The sequence below is a fragment of the Ovis aries genome, chromosome 15 (genome assembly GCF_016772045.2).
Source record: "Ovis aries strain OAR_USU_Benz2616 breed Rambouillet chromosome 15, ARS-UI_Ramb_v3.0, whole genome shotgun sequence".
NCBI classification, from domain to species: Eukaryota; Metazoa; Chordata; class Mammalia; order Artiodactyla; family Bovidae; genus Ovis; species Ovis aries.
In genome coordinates, this window is record NC_056068.1 from 50,207,533 (window position 1) to 50,226,339 (window position 18,807).

Consider the following 18,807-nt stretch of genomic DNA (forward strand, 5'->3'; position numbering starts at 1 on the left):
AGTTCTTCCGCACTGGGGGCAGATTCTTTACTTTCTGAGCCACCAGGAAGGCCCATGAGAAACCTAGACAGTGTATTAAGAAGCAAAGACATCACTTTACTGACAAAAGTCTGTATAGTTAAAGCTATGGTCTTTCCAGTAGTTATGTATGGGAGAGTTGGACCATAAAGAAGGCAGATGGCCAAAGAATTGATGCTTTTGAACTGTGGTGTTGGGGAAGACTCTTCAGAGTCCCTTGGACAGCAAGGAGATCAAACTAGTCAATCCAAAAGGAAATCAACCCTGAATACTCATTGGAAAGACTGATGCTGAAGCTCCAATACTTTGGCCACCTGATGTGAACAGCCAACTCATTGGAAAAGACCCTGATCCTGGGGAAGATTGAAGGCAGAAGGAAAAGAGGGCAACAGAGGATGAGATGATTGGATGGTATCACCGATTCAATGAACATGAACTTAGGCAAACCCTGGGAGATAGTGAGGGACTGGGAGGCCTGGCCTGCTGCAGTCCATGGGGTCGCAAAGAGTCGGACACGACTTAGTGACTCAAGAACAACAACAAGCGCATGAGCGGCGGCCTCTCAGCAGGCAGAACCCTCTTGGTTCCCTTGGCCTAGTGCCTTGGAGTCCCAACCATGGCCGAAAGGGCCCACCCAAGGGAGAGACCACATCCCACAATTCTCCTCCTCTAGCTCTGGTTTGCAGGAAGAAAAGTATCCTGGAGATAGACCTCGCAGTCCCTGGAAAGGGAAGTTACAGCTCTCAGCTCGGTTCCCCCCATCTGCTGTCTGTTGTTGGGGAAGAGAGGTATGGGTATCGGGTTACCACGTTGATGCTATAGTTAGCCTCGGCCTTTGTTGACCTTCGGGACTCCCGGACTCCCGGCTCACAGTACAGCGCAGCGCTTGTGCAGACTTCAGCCCCTGCCACCCAGAAGCTTCAGTTCTCCTTCCCTCTCTCGACCTGTTATCAAGTCCAAGCTCACTCTGCTTGCCGCCTGACAGGTCAATAAATCTGAGAAATGAGGTGTTGAGGCAAGGAATATGACTTTATTTGGAAAGTCTGTTGATTGAGAAGATGGCAGACTAATGTCTCAATCTAACTACCTTATCGGGGTCTGTATGCCAGGTTCTTTTATAAAAGAGCGGGGTGGGGGAGGTGAAGAACAAGGTCAAATGGCAGAATAGAGAGGGGGAGGCAGTGAGGAAGTTAAGTGAAAAGGGCTGTTAGTCTTACAACACGTCTTGCAGGAAACGCCCAGCCTATAGAAAAAGTGTGTTAATCTCTCCTTTTTTTGCAGCCATTCACTGGTGGAAGGCTCAGCTTCTCTTCCTGTGAGCTGAACAGAGGTATTTTAGTTTACCAGTCAGGCAGAGGGGCAGGGTTCTCTGAGGCAGGACTCTATGTGTGATTATAAAACCTGAAGCAACAAAAAGCAAGTCAAAGAAACAGTTCCATCGTGGAATCAGAATTGGCTCTTCCTTCTAATAGGCCTCTGCTGCCTCCAGGTGGGTCCCTGACCCTGTCCCCTCCCCACTCCAGCAGAGCCATTATTGCCCTTCTACTTTATCATTCCTGGGCAGATGGCTCTGAGAACCCCAGGAATCAGGAGGCGGGGCATACAGGCTATGGTTGTGCTGGGGTGGAAGTGGGGGATGATATAATCCAAGCTGAGTCCACTCATTTAGACGTGCCCTTGGACCAGTCCGTGCACTGCCGGGCCAAGTCCTGGACAAGGGATCCCTCCCACCAGAGAAAAAAGGCTCCAAGTCTCTGTCCCCCAGCCCACTGAAGCCAAGAAAGACCATTGCTGTTCCCACCTTCATCTGGATCTCACCCTCCAAGAATCCAGCAAGAATGATACAGGCAACTCTGCTGATAAGCCTCAGCTGCCTCAGCCTCTACACCCTCTGCAGTGGTGTCCGCCGTTATGACCCTGTGCAGGTAAGTGGGGAGAGCCTTCTGCTGCAGCAAAGGGAATACTTGGTGGGGTGGGACCCGGGGCCTGACTCCTCAAAGATCCCTCCCAGGGACGCTTCTCTAGCACGTCATCCTCTGAACCTGCTTCCTCTCAGGAACCTCCACACCCCCAGGGAGCCCCAAGTTCCCACTCCATCTCCCAGAACCCCACCTCCACCCACAGGTCCTCCTGTGACCCTCCCGCCTTCATACCCTCCTCCCTCGGGCAGCCTCCAGCTTCCTCCTCTCACTTCCCATCTTCCACCCGGGGCCCAGCCTGCACACTCTCCTTAGGGTTACCTGTGTACGGCCCTCCGGCAGCGCCTCCCAGACCAGGGCTTGACCTCCTCCCCACTCCCACCCCAGGGTGGAGGATGCAGGCTTCTAGAGCAGGAGAGGACTGAGTCTCCGAGCTGACAGGGCCCTGGTGTGGTGTCTGCACGCCTGTGTGGGAGAGGGAAGGAGTCTGAGGCTGGGCGTGGGGTCAGGTCGTTAGAGATTGAGTGCATATTCGCATGTCACTTGCACACAGTCTTAAAGCCAGAATAGTGCTTGGAAGTCACCCAGCGCCACATTCCACCCAGTGCAGGAACCTCTCTAATGATAGATGACCCCTTTTAGTTAGTTAGGATCTATATGCAGTCCTGACAATAACCCTGTGAGGTTGAAAGTATATTGAATTTATAAGTGGAGGACTTGAAGCCCAGAAAAGTTAAGAGACTTGCCCAAGATCTTACAGGCAGTAGGTGGTGAATTCAGGATTTGAACCAATGTCTCTCTGACTTCATTGACTGTTATTGAAACTCCTGAGCTCTTGCCAAATATCAGACTCCAGATATTTGAGCATAGAAATGAGATTCTGGGTTTCTGAAAAATCTGTGTCCAGGACTTTAGTCCAGTACCCTAAACTTATACAATTTTCTGTGTGGCCACTTTCTTCCTTACCTCCGTATGCCCAGGGTGTTACCATCCAGTACTTGAGCCTGGCTCCAGACACATTCGATGATGCCTATGTGGGCTGCTTGGAGGAAATGGAGGAGAAAGCAGTGCTTCTGTTAGAGAAGGAGATGGCCAACCACACTCGGTTGCGGGAGTCCTGGAAGACAGCCCAGAAGGCCTGGGAGCAAAAACATCCAGGGCTCATTCTGCCTCCTGGCTTCAGAAGCCAGCACGGAATCGCCATCATGGTCTACACCAACTCATCCAACACTTTGTACCGGGAGCTGAACCAGGCTGTGCGGACTGGCGGTGGCTCCTGGGAGTCCTACATGAACCACTTCCCTTTCAAGGCCCTGCATTTCTACCTGACCCGGGCCCTGCAGCTGCTGCGGGGTGGTGGGGGCTGCAGCAGGGAACCTGGGCAGATGGTGTTTCGTGGCGTGCGCAGGATTCACTTTGAACCCAAGAGTGTGGGGGACTCTATCCGCTTGGGCCAGTTTGCCTCCAGCTCACTGGATGAGACAGTGGCCCGTGGATTTGGTAATGCCACTTTCTTCTCTCTAAGGACTTGCTCTGGAGCCCCCATCCAGGCCCTGTCTGTCTTTCCTGAGGAGCGTGAGGTGCTGATCCCCCCATATGAAGTCTTCGTGGTGACGAATTTCTCTAAGGATGGAAACAGAAGCCTGGTGACTCTCTCCAGCAGTGATCAGATGTGCAGCCACTTTAACTGCGCCTATCTGGGTGGTGAGCCATGCATGAGGGAAGCAGGACTGCCAGGAGGTCCCCAGTTGATTTCAGTCCCCAGGGCCTTCAAGAGACCCACGTCATTCATGAGGACGTTGAGGGCCAGAAGCTAGTTGGAGATATTCTTTCTCTGTGACTCAGGTTCTGCCAGCTCAGTGGCAGTCAGATAAATGTTTTCTGCATGTGTGAATATTCTTAGATGATTTTCCAAATGTTCTCAAAGTTTTCCTTCTGGTACACAGTCTAATAGACCAAAAGAACCTGGTGAAGGAGGGCAATAAGCAGAGGAAAGTGGCAGGAGTACAGCTTCAGATCTCAGGAGGCCATGGGCGTAGTGGGTTGATGGGACCCACATGTGCTATTCCCCAGAGCTGAGGCAGGACAGAGTGACTGAGCCAGGGTGGGGCAGGGATGGAAAGGCAAAAAGGGAAGATTTACTGGAAGAAGGAGGAGAAATGGAAGTCAGAAGTATATTTGGGAGAAGGGGAAGATGGATTGAATTGGGAATAGTTGTACCAGGGCCTGGTGGGAAGGGAAGTTTGGGGTGTGACGGTCTGTCTACCTAGAGGTCTCACTGTGGTGTCTTTTGCAGAGAAGAAGAGGCCGAGCTGTGAGTCTGTGCCAAGTGAGTCACCCTCGGGTCCCTCCCTTGGCTGTTTGACTCCCCCATGGCCCTGCTGACCATTCACTGCCTTTTCTTCTCTCTCCAGTTGGAGGGCAGGGAGACTCACTCTCCAAGAGGGCCTTCTCTCTGCTCTCCTGGAAGACCCTGCTCTTGGCCTCTTGGGGGTTCCAGCTCTTAGGAGCTGGGCTCTGAACATTCAGTGCCTGCCACTTAGGAGTCCTGGCAACATGTGACCTCCAGATGAAGAAGGGAGGCTTCAAAGAGCCTGGAGAAGCAAGAAGGTGGTTTCAGACCCAGACCTAGCAGCCATGTCTCCAACCAGGATATTGGGGAATTTGAGCCCATGGTAGGGTGGAGGAAGCCCCGCTCTGTGGTGGGGACCCCGGGAACAAGCAAGGGTAGTGCTGTGATGGCCACTCCATTAAACAGAGCTGCAGTGTGATGACATCAAACTTCATGACTGCTTTGTTTCATGAGACTGGACTCTCTGCCCGCTTTGGTTTTATGGGACTCAGGGACTAAAATGAATGACTTCTTGATCACTTTTAGACATGATCCAGGTGCAGACCCTTGTCACACACCATAGCCTGCAAACCCAGATGCTTTAATAGACAGAGATTCTTCACAACAGCCCGGAAGGCAGGAAGGGGGACAGACGTTTTCTTCAGCTGTTTGTCTGACAAGAAATGCAGAGCCAAGGAAGGAAGTCAGAGAGGTTGTTTTCAAACCAGGACCCCTGCACCCACCCCCCAGCCCTCATCTCAGTTCCATCAAAAGTCTGAAGGAGCTCAAAGTAGGATCCTAAGGCCAGGAGATCGGGTCCCCAGAGCAAGTCATTTCTGTGTGTCCTCTCCCACCACGCTTCATTTCGGCGTTGACAATCTCAAAACATCATGAGACAGAGATTAACACACACTCTGGATGAAAGTGAAGGAGGAGAGTGAAAAAGTTGGCTTCAAGCTCAACATTCAGAAAACTATGATCATGGCATCTGGTCCCATCACTTCATGGGAAATAGATGGGGAAACAGTGGAAAGAGTGTCAGACTTTTTTGGGGGGGCTCCAAAATCACCGCAGATGGTGATTGCAGCCATGAGATTAAAAGACGCTTACTCCTTGGAAGGAAAGTTATGACCAACCTAGATAGCATATTTAAAAGCAGAGACATTACTTTGCCAACAAAAGTCCATCTAGTCAAGGCCATGGTTTTTCCAGTAGTCATGTATGGATGTGAGAGTTGGACTATAAAGAAAGCTGAGCGCCGAAGAATTGATGCTTTTGAACTGTGGTGTTGGAGAAGACTCTTGAGAGTCCCTTGGACTGCAAGAAGATCCAACCAGTCCATCCTAAAGGAGATCAGTCCTGGAAGGACTGATGTTGAAGCTGAAACTCCAATACTTTGGCCACCTCATGCAAAGAGTTGACTCATGGAAAAGACCCTAATGCTGGGAGGGATTGGGGGCAGGAGGAGAAGGGGACGACCGAGGATGAGATGGCTGGATGGCATCACCAACTCGATGGACATGGGTTTGGGTAGACTCTGGGAGTTGATGATGGAAAGAGAGGCCTGGCGTGCTACCATTCATGGGGTCACAAAGAGTCGGACAGACTGAGCGACTAAACTGAACTGAACTGGAGACATTTGCACCCCAGAGCAGAGAATTTATTGAGGCAAGAAGAGCAGCAGTGGTGCCTATGAAGTGACCCCTGCCCTCAGCTGTCTAGGTTGCTCTAGTCAGCAACAGAACAAGGGACCCTCCTCCTGCATCAGGTCCCCTGGAAGACCCTGCTGGGCATTGAGGTCTGCCTCCTGGGACGGGTCCCCAGCCCCCTCTGATTCTTGTTCCTGGTACACTAACATGTGAGCTGGGGAGGAGGGTCCAGATTTCCCAGAAGCTGGAGCCTGAGCCCCTTCCCTCTAGTGTCCAGAAACCCAGTTTCTGAGGACCCCTGGGTCCCCACCAACCCTGGCACAACTCCAGAGTCTCATGGATGGGGGCTCCAGGTTCCGGAAGCTGTTGTGCACTTGAGTGATGGAGTGACTGAGGATGCTGGCTTGTTTGGTGGCCAGCGTGGCCCTGCCTCCCCCAGAACCTGCTGCACACCTGCTACCTCACTTTGCAGTCAAGACACCGTCTTGGTCAGCTCTGTCAATCTGTTGCCCAGGTCTGGGGGGTGGGAGTAGAGATGGAGGGGTTCTCTCCGAAGGTGAGTCTACTCTGGTCCATTTCCACCTTCAACACAATCCCAGGGGAGGGTATGCTGGGGGATCCTGAGGCAGAAGAACTGGAGGAAGTGAGGGACTGGCACTGGGTTGTGGGCCAGGTGAGCAGGCTGTGTCAGGGTGGATGAATCAGCAGGGTGGTGTGGTTCAGAGACACCAAGAAGGAATGTCTTATGGACCAGACAGGGGGTCATGAGTCATAGAGGTGGAAATTTCTAGTGGATCCAGAGGGTCCTCCTTCATGCCTGCAACCATTGAAAGTGAAGTCGCTCAGTCATGTCCAACTCTTTTCGATGCCACGGACTGTAGCCTGCCAGGCTCCTGCATCCATGGGATTTTCCAAGCAAGAATACTGCAGTGGGCTGCCATTTCCTTCTCCAGGGGATTTTCTCCACCCAGGGACTGAACCCGGATCTCCCACAATGCAGGCAGACTCTTTACCATCTGAGCCACTAGGGACCAGGACACTAAGATGATTTCACTTAGGGACCTCCAGGTTGTGAGTTTAGAGGGGCTGGATAGGGGTGAGTCCAGAGGGTAGTGCTTCCCCATGGAAGCTCCCTACACCCTGGTGGTGGGCCTGCTGAGGGCCTGAAGTGGCTCCAAGAAGGTGCCCCTGGCTTGGGTCAAGAGTGGAACAGACAATTTCAATTTGGTGCTTTCATTTCATTTTATTTCCAAGAAATGAGTGTTTATTGTGTATGAATGAATCACAGAGCCCAAGTTCCCCTTTGCTTCCTCTTCCTCCATGTCCCTCTTCTCACTTTTACCCCTGCCTACTGCTCTTGTGCTAATGGTACCATTTAAGACCTTTTTGGATGCACTACCAGTAATATAATATTAAATATATATGTACACAGTTGTCTGTACAGCCTATTTTTGTTTTTTGTTTTATCTTCTTTTACTTTCTTAAAGAAATTTTTATTAACTCATTTTTATTTTATTAAGTTTATTAACATTAATTTTATTAATTTTATTAAAATTTATTAATAAATTGTATTAATTCATTCATTTATTTGGCTACACCAGGTCTTAGATGTGACAGGCAGGATCTTTTTTGCGGAATGTTTTTTTTTAAATTAATTTATTCTTTATTGAAGGATAATTGCTTTACAGAATTTTGTTGTTTTATATCTACCCTCAGCATGAATCAGTCATAGGTGTACATATATCCCCCCCTCTTTTGAACCTTCCTCCCATCTCCTTCCCCATCCCACCCCTCTAGGTTGATACCGAGCCCCTGTTTGAGTTTCCTGAGTCATATAGCAAATTCTCGTTGGCTATTTTACATACTGTAATGTAAGTTTCCATGTTACTCTTTCTATACATCTCACCCTCTCCTTCCCTCTCCCCAGGTCTATAAGTCTATTCTCTATGTCTGTTTCCCCACTGCTGCCCTGTAAATAAATTCTTCAGCACCATTTTTCTAGATTCCGTATATATGCATTAGAATACAATATTTGTCTTTCTTTTTCTGACTTACTTTGCTCTGTATAATAGGTTCTAGGTTCATCCACCTCTTCAGAACTGACTCAAATGTGTTCCTTTCTATGGCTGAGAAATATTCCATTGTGCATATGAACCACAACTTCTTTATCCATTCATCTGTCAGTGGACATCTAGGTTGATTCCATGTTCTAGCTATTATTAAGAGTGCTGCAATGAACATTGGGGTACATGTGTCTTTTTCAGTTTTGGTTTCCTCGGGGTATATGCCTAGGAGTGGGATTGCTGGGTTATATGGTGGCTTTTTCCTAGTTTTTTAAGGAATCTCCAACCGTCCTCCAAAGTGGCTGTATCAATTTACATTCCCAATAACAGTGCAAGAGCATCCCCTTTTCTCCACACCCTCGCCAGCATTTATTGTTTGTAGACTTTTTGATGTTTGCCATTCTGACCAATGTGCAGTGATAGCTCATTGTGCTTTTGATTTGCATTTCCCTAATAAAGAGCGATGCTGAGCATCTTTTCATGTGTTTGTTAGCCATCTGTATATCTTCTTTGGAGAAATGTCTGTTTAGGTCTTTTCCCACTTTTTGACTGGGTTGTTTGTTTTTCTGGTATTGAGTTGTATGAGCTGCTTGTATATTTTGGAAATTAATCCTCTGTCAGTTGTTTCATTTGCTATTATTTTCTCCCACTCTGAGAGTTGTCTTTTCACCTTGCTTAGTTTCCTTTGCGGTGCAAAAGCTTTTAAGTTGAATCAGGTCCCATTTGTTTACTTTTGTTTTTATTTCTGTTACTCTGGGAGGTGGGTCATTGAGGATCTTGCTTTGATTTATGTCTTCGAGTGTTCTGCCTATGTTTTCCTCTAAGAGTTTTATACTTTCTGGTCTTACATTTAGGTCTTTAATCCATTTTGAGTTTGTATTTGTGTATGGTGTTAGGAAGTGTTCTAATTTCATTCTTTTACATGTAGTTGTTCAGTTTCCCCAGCACCATTTATTGAAGAGTCTGGGGGGTGTTTTTTTTTCAATCGACTTTTTTTTTAAGCATTGTAATTTATTTCTTTTTAATTGAAGAATAATTGCTTTACAATATTGTGTGGGTTTGGGTATTTTACTGCCACTCTTCGAAAGGAAAGGAAACATGCTTACACATACATGTTCTATAGAATTTTCCCAGGAAAGTGTTGACTATAGTCTTCTATGTCCTACATTCACATCTACCTTGTTCACGATAATGGTAACATGGAATTTCATAGTAGAGTTAATCCATAATTTATTTAACCCTTTCCTTATTGGTGGAGACAGAATTTATTTCCTAGGTTTTGATGTTACACATTTGATCACAGTGATTTATCCATGTGTATAAATCCTTTTCTACTTGTCTGCATAATTTTATAGGAAAGATATAAAAACTATGGTATTTCAAGGAACTGAATACAGTTCATATATATGTGTATTTTGGACTATGCTTTACTTTTGACTCTGCTCGGTCTTCATCGCTGTGTGGGCTTCTCTCTAGCTGCTGAGAGAAGGAGCTACTCTGTCCCGGTGCTCGGGCTTCCCACTCTGTTCCAGTGCTCGGGCTTCCCACTGCGGCGGCATCTCCTGTTGCAGGGCACCAGCTCCAGGGCGCTCAGCTGCAGTGCTTGCAGTTCCTGAGTTCTAGAACATAGGATCAATAGTTCTGGCAATCAGGCTTGGCTGCTCCGTGGGATCTTCTTGGATCAGGGGTTGAACCTGTGTCTCCTGATTCAGCAGGCAGATTCTTTACCACTGAGCCAGCAGGGAAGCCCCGAATAGTGTTCCTTTAGGTAGCCACTGCCAAGTTGCCATCCAAAACATCCCTCTTCACCCTCCAACCAAGAATGGATAAAAGTGCCCATTTCTCCATGTCTTTGCCAACACCTACAATATTAATCTCTTTTAATTTCCATTTAATCGGTGGGCACAAACACTACCTAGTTGTTAATTTACATCTCTGCTCCCTAACAGGATCAGTCATAGCTTTATTATTATTTTTTTGGCGGCACCACGCATCATGGGATCTTAGTTCCCCGAACTGGATCAAACCCAGGTCCTTGGCCATGAAAGGCCAGAGTCCTAACCTCTCAACTATCACTCATGTCATAACTTTAATTTTAATATTATAAAGTTTTAACTTAATTTTCAGAAAGGTAATATGTTTACATTGTTCAAAATGTATAGTCCACAAGGCGTGCAGTGAAATGCCCTTCTCTCTCTGATTCCTCAACCCCACCTCCTCTCCCCAGAGGTAGCAGTGTTCCCATTTCATGTCATCCTTGCAGAGGTATTCTAGACACACACCAGCAGATTCTCAGGTATTTCTGTTTTTCTTCGTTTATAAAAACCATAATGCAATCAGTGGTTTTTCATCTTTGAAATCTGATGAAAGCTGAAACTTCTCCTCCAAAAATGGATCTATGTGCCTTCGCATCAATTTTACACAAATTTCAGGGTGGTTGTGCACCCGGCCCCAGTCTCACTCAGTTTCAGCATCCCTGCCCCTTAATCTCCGCTGGCTCTTGGTGGGGGTTTAATTTTGAAAGTTCCATGGTCCTAGGACACTAGGATGTTCTGTGGCTATTTTATGAGTCTCCCAGTCGAAGATCCTGTCACTGCCAATTCACAGTTTAAACTGAGGTGCGAGCATCTCTGGGCAATGGAGTTAACAGCAGCTTCTGACAAATTCAACATGTCCCAAACTGAACTCTTTATCTTCCCTCCCTTAAAACCTAGTTACTCTTCATTCAACAGAAAACTCTTGAGCATCTTGTGTCAGGTGCAGAGGATAAAATTATGAACAGAAATAACTACAAAACCCATATCCTTCTTTTTAAACTCTTTTAAGGTGGAGATGGAGCTGGAGTGAGGAATTTCACGTAACATGTGATGCGTGTTACAAGAAGCCAAAGAGCCTGATGGAAACACATTTGCATCAGGAGTTGGTTTAAGTGAAGAGCTGTCCAGAGGAGATATGAAGTAGGTAGAATTGAAAAATGGCATCGCAGTGGCATGTAAAGCATGAGGTTCTGCTCCCTAATTCCGGGATAGAATGTTCGTGGGCAGAGTATGTAGTAGGCTAAAAACTACGTGAACTCTTGCGGTCTCTTGAAATCTACCAAAGACGCCTGAGCATCTGTGATAGATCCTCTTTCTGTGGAGAATGCAGTCCATGGATTCCGTGGGATTTTCTTCAATCGGCAACTCTTGACCCCAAACGGGTGCTCAATGCCCTGGCCACTGTGATTGACTCAAAGATGGACACATAACTCAAGCAAGAAAGTCAGAATCTTTCCTGTGATTTCATAGAGGGGTGTGGTATTAAAGAGACTGCCAGTGACACTCGATTCACAGTGTTGCCTCAGCTCATCTTCAGGTTGAAACGCAGGAGCAATGAATAATCCTCAAGCATCTGGCAGCTCCCCACCCCTAGTGCTCCATATTTTCCTGTGTCCAAGCCATTCTCCGTCATCCTGGGAACTTGCTCAGGGCAGCCCCAAAGTGCAGGAGATTTAACGTTCCCTGGTACAACTCTCCCAAATGAGGGTGGAACATCAGATTCCCTAGTCCACAGAGGGTTTCCAGAGAGACATCGTTGACCACAGTAGTCACACCCTTTTAGCAGGGGTACTTGTCTCTCTTCTCTATCTCACTTTCCCACTCTTTCACTTGTAATTCCTGAGATCACCTTACAAATAAGTTTAGTTCACCCAAGTGCTTGCCTCTGGGTCTGCTTTAGGGTGAACCCAAATCAAAAGAGAAGGTCTCCTTTTGGGGTCAGAGACCATCACAACATGGCCTAGAACTGTTCCTCCAGTCTGGACCCCAGAGGAGCACATCTGGGTCCAGCCCACAACAAAGAGGCAGCCTGCTGAGGAAGACTGGCAGCCTGAGGCAGAGCTGCCCATCCAAGCTCACTTTAGCCCATCTACAGTCAACCTGAAGACCCAGGCTGCTGCTCTTGCTGCTAAGTCGCTTCAGTCGTGTCTGACTCTATGCGACCCCACAGACGGCAGCCCACCAGGCTCCCCTGTCCCTGGGGTTCTCCAGGTAAGAACACTGGAGTGGATTGCCATTTCCTTCTCCAATGCATGAAAGTGGAAAGTGAAAGTAAAGTCACTCAGTCGTGTCTGACTCCCAGAGACCCCATGGACTGCAGCCCACCAGGTTCCTCCGTCCATGGGATCCTCCAGGCAAGAGTACTGGAGTGGATTGCCATTGCCTTCTCCGTGAAGACCCAGGAGCATGAGAATAAAAGCTTGCATCCCCCTGAGATTTTGTGGCCCACAGCAAAATGGTCATGTAGTAAAAACATTGCCTTGTTTCTGCCCGCATCTCTGCCCTGCAGAGGCACAGCAATAAGAGATTTCAGGACAGGGAACAGTGAAGTCAGACTGAGGACACTGAATCATGTGGTCAGACTAAGGCATGGGCACTGAGAGTGCACCCACTGTTACTAGGTAGAACTGACTGGATGTTATGTCTGTACAGTTTAGGCAATGAGATGGCGGAAATGAAGGCAAGCTCTCTCGGAAACACTCAAGGGAAACAAGGTTCCCATGCTCTAAGTTGAAAATACAGAGGAAAGCAGAGTGGAATTGTAAGCTCATCCCAACACTTAGTAGGTGTTCAATTTAAAAAAAATTGAGTAAAGGATCAGGTTTGCGGGGCCGGGGGGAAGTTTGGCACATGTGGACTCTCCAGGGGCAGATGTCTGAGAGGGAGCAGAACAAACAACAAGAGACATTTGAGAGTCACAAGTATACTGAATTCAGGGAGAGAAGAGGTCCCAGGGAAAGAAACAGGGAGGGCTGAAGAGCAAAGACACCAAGGCACAGGTGAAGTAAAGCACTTCCTTGGGTTTTTAGAGACTTCACTTCTAGCCTTTGGGTACCAAGAAATACCCTGGGATCCTTGTGATGAATATCTCTTTAGACTTCATCCAGCTTGGGGTGGTTCCTCTGAACTCGGCACCAGGAGAGTCTCATGTAATCTACTACCTGTTATTCATCCAGACACCCTAGATGGTTACTTGGGATTTCATTCATTCAGTCATTTATCAAACAGTAAATTAGTTGCCAACTAATGTGTGCACAGTATGGGTCCATCTCAATGGTCCTTCCATTTCCCCATTGCCAACTCCCCCACCAAGGCTCCAGTCAGGCCCTGGCTCCTCCCCGGTCTCCCTGCCTCCACTGTCACCCCTGCAACTCCACGCTCCCCTGGAACAGGGAGCACAATGAGTCTGGAGCAGAGCTGGTCATGTTCCTCACTTGCTTCAGAACCCTCTGTGCCAAACCTGCTTTGAGAAATATCTCAAAATACAGACACGAAAACTATGAGGGAAGGGATGAGAACACTATGAGAAAGAAAAAAAGAAGGCAATAGAACAAAGCAAAACTTCCCTCCTACCCTCAGGACAGAGTCCAACCTCCTTGTGCTGGCATTTGAAGCCCTCTGTGACCCGGCCCTCCCCATCCTCTTCAGCCTCGTGCCCCGCCACACCTGCTTCACATAGGTGGCACAGCACAAAGTCCCAGATGAGGCACTGCTGCTTCCCTCCACGTGCTGGGGCTGCCCTTCTCCTGCTACCCACTCTTCCAGGACTAACTCAGGGGCCACCTCCTCCAGGAAGCCCTCCGACTCCTCTGGCCTCCTGAATCACCCTGCGCTTTCCTCTGTCACTGTGCTAATCATACTGTGCTGCCTTCCGAGTCTGCCTCCCCTCCTGGCCTGTGAGTTCCTTGAGGGCAGGACCAGGTATGACCCACTCTGTGTCCCCAGGGCTCAGCCCAAGGCCAGGCACACATGAGGCCTCCTGGCATGTTTGCTGAAAGTCTGAGAGGCTTTCTGGGTGTCACTAATAATGGAAACCCCTGCAGAGCAGGTGGATTGATGGCTTAGTGACCAGTCTGGGGGCAATGGTGTGGGGGCCAGAGTGGCAGGGAGGGCCTGGGAGGTCAGGAAGTGGAGGCACTGGCAACTCCTTTTCCTCTCCCAGATACTTCCCTTCTGTCCTTCCTTCATCCTGCTCAGGGCACCTTTCTTGTTGGTTTCCCCTCATCTAGGCCAGTGATGAGCATTCCTTATTGGGGGTGTAGCTCCAAATTAATCCCTGCTGCTGCTTCTGCTGCTAAGTCGCTTCAGTCATGTCCGACTCTGTGGGACCCCATAGACGGCAGCCCACCAGGCTCCCCCATCCCTGGGATTCTCCAGGCAAGAACACTGGAGTGGGTTGCCATTTCCTTCTCCAATGCATGGAAGTGAAAAGTGAAAGTGAAGTCGCTCAGTCATGCCCGACTCCTAGCGACCCCATGGACTGCAGCCTACCAGGCTCCTCCATCCATGGGATTTTCCAGGCAAGAGTAGTGGAGTGGGGTGCTATTGCCTTCTCCAAATTAATCCCTAGAAAGTCCCAAATTTCCCAATGGCCTCAAACCTCCCTAAGTATCCCAAAGTTCTCCATCAAATATGCAATAGTCTGAATGTGTCTCCCCGAAACTCATATGCTGAAACTCTAATGCCTGCCTGATGTGATGGTATTAGAAAGTGGGGACTTTGGGAGATCACTGGTTCATTAGTTCATGAGCCCTCATGACTGGGATTTTTGTTCTTATAAAAGAAATCCCACAGAGCTCCCTAGCACCTTCCACCCCATGAGGAACCAGTGGGGAGGTGCTGGTTATGAACCAGAAAAAAGAGCCCTCATATGACCATATGGGACCCAGATCTCAAACTTTCAGCTTCCAAAACTGTTAAAAATAAATGTTTGTTGTTGATAAGTTACACACACTGTGGTATTTCTGTTGTAGCCACCTGAACAGACAAAGATAAAAAGTTTCCTGATACTTTTCCTAATGATTGCTATGACTCTGCCATTAATACCCCAAATTACCCATTTCAGAAACAGTTTTCTGTGCCCAGTGCCCAAGAGGAGGGTGGTGTGCCCCTTACCTAGACTTTCTCTGCAGTCGGGAAGCTGGTGTTGGTCTGCAGCAACAGCCACCAGGGGAGGGGGAGGGTTGCTTTCTCTTTTAGACCATCAAATCCCACACCCTTTGTACCTTTCCCACACAGCTGCTCAGAAATATGACACTCTCCCATCTATTTCTGGATATCTCCTCTAGGCTCAGGAATACTAGCCTCAGCCAAGAGTGCTCTGGGCCAGAGCTCTTCCCATGAAAAAGGGAATCCCTGAAGCCAGAGAGAAATCAAAGATTCAAGCTGGAACAAGTGCCTCCCCACTGGGTTTGGTCTTGCATTCAGTATCCCTGGCATCAGGGAGTATCTCTTTATTGATTATTTCAGGTGAGCATGGAGAGATACCCAGAGTAGAGAGTCTGGGTCCCAATTCCAGCTTTGACGGGCCGTGTGATCTCGGAGGACTACCTACTTCGCTCCAGACTGTTGTTCAATGACTAGATTTGACTCCATCTCTTGGGGTCTTTCTTTGGGTTCCAGGTCTCGGGATGAGAGAAGCAATTCCCCAAAGCCAGAGGATGGAGAAAGGACAAAATCCTGACACCAGCAGCTCTGGTCCCGTGTTATGTGCCTGTAGGCCTAGCTGTCCAGACAGTATAGAACAGTTTCTGTTCCAGCAGCTGTCAGTGCTCAGGACCCTCTAGGGGGAGATGCATCGAGATATGTAGGTGAGTTGCTGTTTTTTCACAATAATGGAGAACAGCAGAGTGACTTCTGATTTCTAATCCTGGAGAGCTTAGGGGGTGCCAGTCTCATTGGAAGGGGACAAAGGAACTTGTCTTGATCTTCTGTGTTTGCCAGACAAGCAGTCTGGTTTTTTGGACTTCCTGTCTTCTTTCTCGTTTATGCTCTGTGGTTTGAGGGATCTCAGCTCCTGGACCAGGGATTGAACCTGGGCCACTGCAGTGAATGTCTGAAATCCTAACCACCAGGCCACCAGGGAACTCTCTGGGATGTACCTCTTTTCACCTCCCTCCCCACCTTCTGCCAAGCCTGGACATGGTTTGCCTTTATTTTTGGTAGAGGAATCAGGATTCTAGGTGAAGGAAATTCTTTGTCTGGCAAACCCAAGAGGATAGGGGGATGAAGATGGGGCTGAATTAATGAATGAGACCAGGACAAGGCCCTGGGGTGAATGTAACCTTCTACGCCCATCTCAGACACAGCAGATAGCAGGAACATCTCTTAAATCCTGGTTTCTTGACCCACAACTACTTGGCAACTTTGGGAGAAGAAACCTGCCACCTCCAGAGGCTCACATTGCCAGAAGCTGCTGACTGATTCCTCACTGGCCCCTTCTTCCATTACCTCCCAGGGGGCATCCAAAACTCAGAGCCAGAGTATTTATAGGCACGCCCAGTGAGGTGAGGGGAAAGGCTAGTGTTTATAAACATGAGGTCACCTGAGCTCAGTCAGTAAAGAATCTGCCTGCAATGTCGGAGACCTGGGTTCGATTCCTGGGTTGGGGAGATCCCCTGGAGAAGGAAAATGGGAACCCACTCCAGTATTCTTGCCTGGAGAATTCCATGGACAGAGGAGCCTGGCTGACTACAGTTCCCGGGGCTGCAAGAGTTGGACACGATTTAGTGCTATCTTCCTTCCTTTTCCACCCGAGTCTGAGATGTCAGGGGGGCTGCGGAGATGCACGACTGGCCCTGAGGATGTGAGAGAGCTCTGTATTGGGGTAAGGCTTACTGAGGGAGGCTTTACTGAAGGGTCCTGCTGTGGTAACTCAGCTGGTAGAGAATCCATCTGCAATGCAGGAGATATCAGTTTGCTTCCTGGGTAGGAAAGATCCCCTGGAGAAAGGATAGGCTACTAACTCCAGTATTCTTGGGTTTCCCTGGTGGCTCAGACAGTAAAGTAACTGCTCTCAATGCAGAAGACCTGGTTTCGACCCCTGGGTTGGGGGTCGAAAATCCCCTGGAGGAGGGCATGGCAACCCACTCCAGTATTCTTGCCTGGAGAATCCCCATGGACAGAGGAGCCTGGCGGGCTACAGTCCAAGGGTTGGAAAGGGTCGGACACGACTGAGAGACTAAGCATAGCACAGCACTGAAGAGAAGGGGTTTAAAGAGAATGGAGGGGAATGGGGGCTGCTCAGCTGCTGGAGTACACATCACCCAACAGTTGGCCATATGCAAATAGTGTGCACATCAGCGAGTGCACAAGTGGTGACCTTCTCAGCGGGCGGAACCCTCTTGGTCCCCTAGGTCTACTGGTGTGGTGAGGGCCCGCCCGGGGAAGAGACCACATCTCACAGTTACCCTCCTCTAGCCCTGGTTTTGCTAGGAGACAAAGAAAGTCCTGGAGAAAGACAAGGCAGTCCTTGGGAAGGGGAGTTACAGCTCTCAGCCCCGATCCCCTGGTGTCATTGTGGGGAAGGAAGGTGTCCTACCACCATTGCCCTGGCTATAGTTAGCCGCAGACTTTGTTGATCCATCAGACTCTGGGGACAGGGGACAGCACAGCGCCTGCACAGACTCAGTTCCTACAGCCTGGAAACTTCAGTGCTCCTTGCTGCTCTCGGCCTGTTACCAAGTCCAAGCTTGCTCTGCTCGAGGCCCAACAGGTCGACAAATCCAAGAACAAAGTGATGAGGAAAGGAATACAACTTTGTTTGGAAAACTGGTGGACCAAAAAGATTTTAGATTAGAGTCTCAAACTAAGTATCTTATTGAAGTCTGTATGCCAGGTTCTTTTAGAGAGCAGAGGTAGTAAGTGAAGAATCAAGTAAAAAGATAGAATAGAGACAGAGAGGCAGTGAGGAAGTAAAGTAAGTTCAGTTCAGTCGTTCAGGGGTGTCCGACTCTTTGCGACCCCATGAACCGCAGCACGCCAGGCCTCCCTGTCCATCACCAGCTCCTGGAGTTCACCCAAGCCCATGTCCATCGAGTTGGTGATGCCATCCAATCATCTCATCCTCTGTCATCCCCTTCTCCTCCTGCCCTCAATCTTTCCCAGCATCATGGTCTTTTCAAATGAGTCAGCGCTTCCCATCAGGTGGCCAAAGTATTGCAGTTTTAGCTTCAACATCAGTCCTTCTAATGAACACCCAGACTGATCTCCTTTAGGATGGACTGGTTGGATCGCCTTGCACTCCAAGGGACTCTCAAGAGTCTTCTCCAACACCACAGTTCAAAAGCATCAATTCTTCAGGGCTCAGCTTTCTTCACAGTCCAGCCCTCACATCCATACATGACTACTGGAGAAACCATAGCCTTGACTAGACGGACCTTTGTTGGCAAAAGTCTCTGCTTTTTAATATGCTATCTAGGTTGGTCATAACTTTCCTTCCATGGAGCAAGCGTCTTTTAATTTCATGGCTGCAGTAACCATCTGCAGTGATTTTGAAGCCCAAAAACATAAAGCCAGCCAGTGTTCCCATTTTTCCCCCTCTTTGCCATGAAGTGATGGGACTGGATGCCATGATCTTAGTTTTCTGAATGTTGAGCTTTAACCCAACTTTTTCACTCTCCTCTTTCACTTTCATCAAGAGGCTTTTTAGTTCCTCTCCACTTTCTGCCATAAGGGTGGTGTCATCTGCATATCTGAGGTTATTGATATTTCTCCCAGCAATCTTGATTCCAGCTTGTGCTTCCTCCAGCCCAGTGTTTTTCATGAGGTACTCTGTATATAAGTTAAATAAGCAGAGTGACAATATACAGCCTTGACGTACTCCTTCTCCTATTTGGAACCAGTCTGTTGTTCCATGTCCCATTCTAACTGTTGCTTTCTGACCTGCATACAGGTTTCTCAAGAGGCAGGTCAGGTGATCTGGTATTAAAATGGCTGTTAACCTTGCAAAACATGAGAATGCCCAGCCTGTGGAAGGGATGTGTTAATCTCTTCTTTTTTTGAAGCCAT

General features: G+C 48.5%; 1 protein-coding gene and 1 long non-coding RNA gene across 6 annotated transcripts; one reads left to right on the forward strand and one right to left on the reverse strand.

Moving 5' to 3' along the window:
• Positions 1 to 887: 887 nt before the first annotated feature.
• Positions 888 to 7,349, forward strand: LOC101117960 (ecto-ADP-ribosyltransferase 5). 5 transcript variants are annotated; one of them, XM_060399405.1, is made up of 6 exons: positions 888 to 1,114; positions 1,300 to 1,507; positions 1,784 to 1,943; positions 2,918 to 3,641; positions 4,234 to 4,266; positions 4,352 to 7,349. In XM_060399405.1, the coding sequence occupies exons 3-6, from the start codon at positions 1,857 to 1,859 to the stop codon at positions 4,456 to 4,458; spliced, it is 951 nt and encodes a 316-aa protein (XP_060255388.1). In that variant the 5' UTR covers positions 888 to 1,114; positions 1,300 to 1,507; positions 1,784 to 1,856; the 3' UTR covers positions 4,459 to 7,349. The 5 variants fall into 5 exon arrangements, with proteins under 5 accessions (XP_060255388.1, XP_011951368.2, XP_042089096.1 ...); XM_012095978.5 differs by having other exon boundaries at positions 888 to 1,003; positions 1,688 to 1,943; XM_042233162.2 differs by having other exon boundaries at positions 888 to 1,003; positions 1,705 to 1,943.
• Positions 7,350 to 8,971: 1,622 nt separating this feature from the next.
• On the reverse strand, positions 8,972 to 14,987 carry LOC132657821 (uncharacterized). Its single transcript, XR_009596528.1, has 2 exons — positions 14,914 to 14,987; positions 8,972 to 9,600 (listed from the first exon to the last, which is right to left on the reverse strand). It is a non-coding gene; the product is annotated as an uncharacterized LOC132657821 (long non-coding RNA).
• Positions 14,988 to 18,807: the final 3,820 nt, after the last annotated feature.

What these genes read in the sequence shown, in the direction of transcription:
- LOC101117960 (XM_060399405.1), top strand. Translation starts at nt 1,857, where the DNA reads ATGATACAGGCAACTCTGCTGATAAGCCTCAGCTGCCTCAGCCTCTAC. An exon ending in GCCGTTATGACCCTGTGCAG is followed by an intron (nt 1,944 to 2,917) that starts GTAAGTGGGGAG and finishes CCGTATGCCCAG; the next exon opens with GGTGTTACCATCCAGTACTT. An exon ending in TAACTGCGCCTATCTGGGTG is followed by an intron (nt 3,642 to 4,233) that starts GTGAGCCATGCA and finishes TGTCTTTTGCAG; the next exon opens with AGAAGAAGAGGCCGAGCTGT.